Source organism: Macaca nemestrina, chromosome 14 (assembly GCF_043159975.1).
Source record: "Macaca nemestrina isolate mMacNem1 chromosome 14, mMacNem.hap1, whole genome shotgun sequence".
In the NCBI taxonomy this organism is placed as follows: Eukaryota; Metazoa; Chordata; class Mammalia; order Primates; family Cercopithecidae; genus Macaca; species Macaca nemestrina.
The window spans coordinates 51,031,267-51,033,560 of record NC_092138.1 but is presented as its reverse complement, the minus strand read 5'-3'; the positions used below and the strand labels follow the sequence as shown (position 1 = coordinate 51,033,560).

The window sequence follows — 2,294 nt, the reverse complement described above, 5'->3', positions numbered from 1 at the left end:
CACTCTGTCGCCCAGGCTGCAGTGCAATATTGCAATCTTGGCTCACTGCAACATCTGCCTCCCGGGTTCAAGCAATTCTCCTGCTCCAGCCTCCCGAGTAGCTAGGATTACAGGCACCTGCCACCATGCCCAACTAATTTTTGTATTTTTAGTAGAGATGGGGTTTCACCATGGTGGCCAGGCAGGTCTCGAACTCCTGACCTCGTGATCCACCTGCCTAGGCCTCCCAAAGTGCTGGAATTATAAGTGTGAGCCACTGGGCCCAGCCCATTTGGTCATTCTTAACACTAAGTTGAATTAAAAGATTAAACTTTATACTCCTTATAAATAGATATGTAGAGTACCTCAACAAATATATGGTGTATCCCTGTTATTAAAACTTAATGGGACTTTGAATTAGAAAGAAATTTCTAAAAAGCCTATGGGGCAGGGAAAGAGGAGGTAATAATGAAAATAAAAGTGGTTGAGAAACTGCTCTATACCCGTGTAGACATGACACAAAGGAAAGCCAAAAGAGAAGTAGAAAGAAACATGAAGACGTTCAGAAAATGGAAGCTAGTATGTTCCCTATTTAAAACCTATGCACAGAGCAAGGTCTTCAGAAAACTTACAGCCCAGGGTTCAGGGTTACTCCTCATCAACCAGCCCAGCAGCATCTTCAGGATTCCCAATGGCATTGCCCTTTGCTTTAATGATGGCCCTGCTGGTGCTTAGCTACAAGTCAAGCTGCTCTCTGGGCTGTAATCCGTCTCAAACCCACAACATGAATAACAGGAGGACTTTGATGCTCATGGCACAAATGAGGAGAATCTCTCCTTTTTCATGCCTGAAGGACAGAAATGACTTTGAATTTCCCCAGGAGGAGTTTGATGGCAACCAGTTCCAGAATACTCAAGCCATCTCTGTCCTCCATGAGATGATCCAGCAGACCTTCAATCTCTTCAGCACAAAGGACTCATCTGCTGCTTGGGATGAGACCCTCCTAGACAAATTCTACATTGAACTTTTCCAGCAACTGAATGACCTGGAAGCCTGTGTGATACAGGAGGCTGGGGTAGAAGAGACTCCCCTGATGAATGAGGACTCCATCCTGGCTGTGAAGAAATACTTCCAAAGAATCACTCTCTATCTGATGGAGAAGAAATACAGCCCTTGTGCCTGGGAGGTTGTCAGAGCAGAAATCATGAGATCCCTCTCTTTTTCAACAAACTTGCAAAAAAGATTAAGGAGGAAGGATTGAAAACTGGTTCAACATGGAAATGATCCTCATTGACTATACATCATCTCACACTTTCATGAGTTCTTCCATTTCAAATACTCATGTCTCTTATAACCACCACGAGTTGAATCAAACTTTTCTAATGTTTTCAGGAGTGTAAAGAAGCATCGTGTTTGCCTGTGCAGGCACTAGTCCTTTACAGATGACCATGCTGATGTCTCTGTTCATCTATTTATTTGAATATTTATTTATTTAACTATTTTAAATATTTAAATTATTTTTTATGTAATATCATGTGTACCTTTACATTGTGGTTAACATAATAATATATGTTCTTCATATTTGGTCAATATATTAATTTCCATTTTCACTAAATTTTTACTATACAAAATTTTTTGTGTTTGTTTATTCTTTAAGATAAAATGCCAAGCCTGACTGTACAACCTGACTTAAAAATAGATGATTTAATTAAGTTACCTATCATAATTCTATTCAAGTTATAGAAAAATACATTTTTCCATACCAGGTTATATGTTGCCTTCAGGATATAAACATGAACATAAAAACTACAGTTCCTGTTCTCTTGTATATTTGACTTTTGTCCAGAAAGAAATCTAAAAATAATAATACTGAATTTATATCAGTTATGCTAACTGCTGTATAGTGAGGAAGTCAAAAAGCAATGAATTTTTCTTAGCAGAAGGTAGATTGAGACATGTCTGGAATTAAAAGAAGAGATATTCTCTATAAACTGACTTTCAAACATGTAATTGAAAATGTACATTGCTAGTCAGATATATGAGTTTGCAGTTTCCAAGGAATACCATATCTGGAAGTTCCTAACTGGCAATGGAAAGGCCAAAAATGAAGGCTGTCATTTGGGGAGCAAGTGGAGAGGGAAAAAAAAGACTTAAACTGGATTCTGAGGACCTTCCACGATTTTAAAGTAGGGGAACAGAAGAGACACAAAGAAAACAGAGGTGAAATACCTTAACAGCAGAAGGACAAGAGGGAATGGTGATAAAAGCATATTTAGAAAATAAATGTGCTTAGAAAAAGAATCAATAGACTTACG

The 2,294-nt window shown here is 38.4% G+C and overlaps 1 protein-coding gene across 1 annotated transcript; it reads left to right on the top strand.

The window, feature by feature from the left end:
• On the top strand, positions 1 to 1,604 carry LOC105498429 (interferon alpha-14). Its single transcript, XM_071078877.1, has one exon. The coding sequence runs from the start codon at positions 581 to 583 to the stop codon at positions 1,238 to 1,240; it is 660 nt and encodes a 219-aa protein (XP_070934978.1). The 5' UTR covers positions 1 to 580; the 3' UTR covers positions 1,241 to 1,604.
• Positions 1,605 to 2,294: the final 690 nt, after the last annotated feature.

Coding starts and splice junctions, on each gene's coding strand:
- LOC105498429 (XM_071078877.1), top strand. CDS start 581: ATGCACAGAGCAAGGTCTTCAGAAAACTTACAGCCCAGGGTTCAGGGT.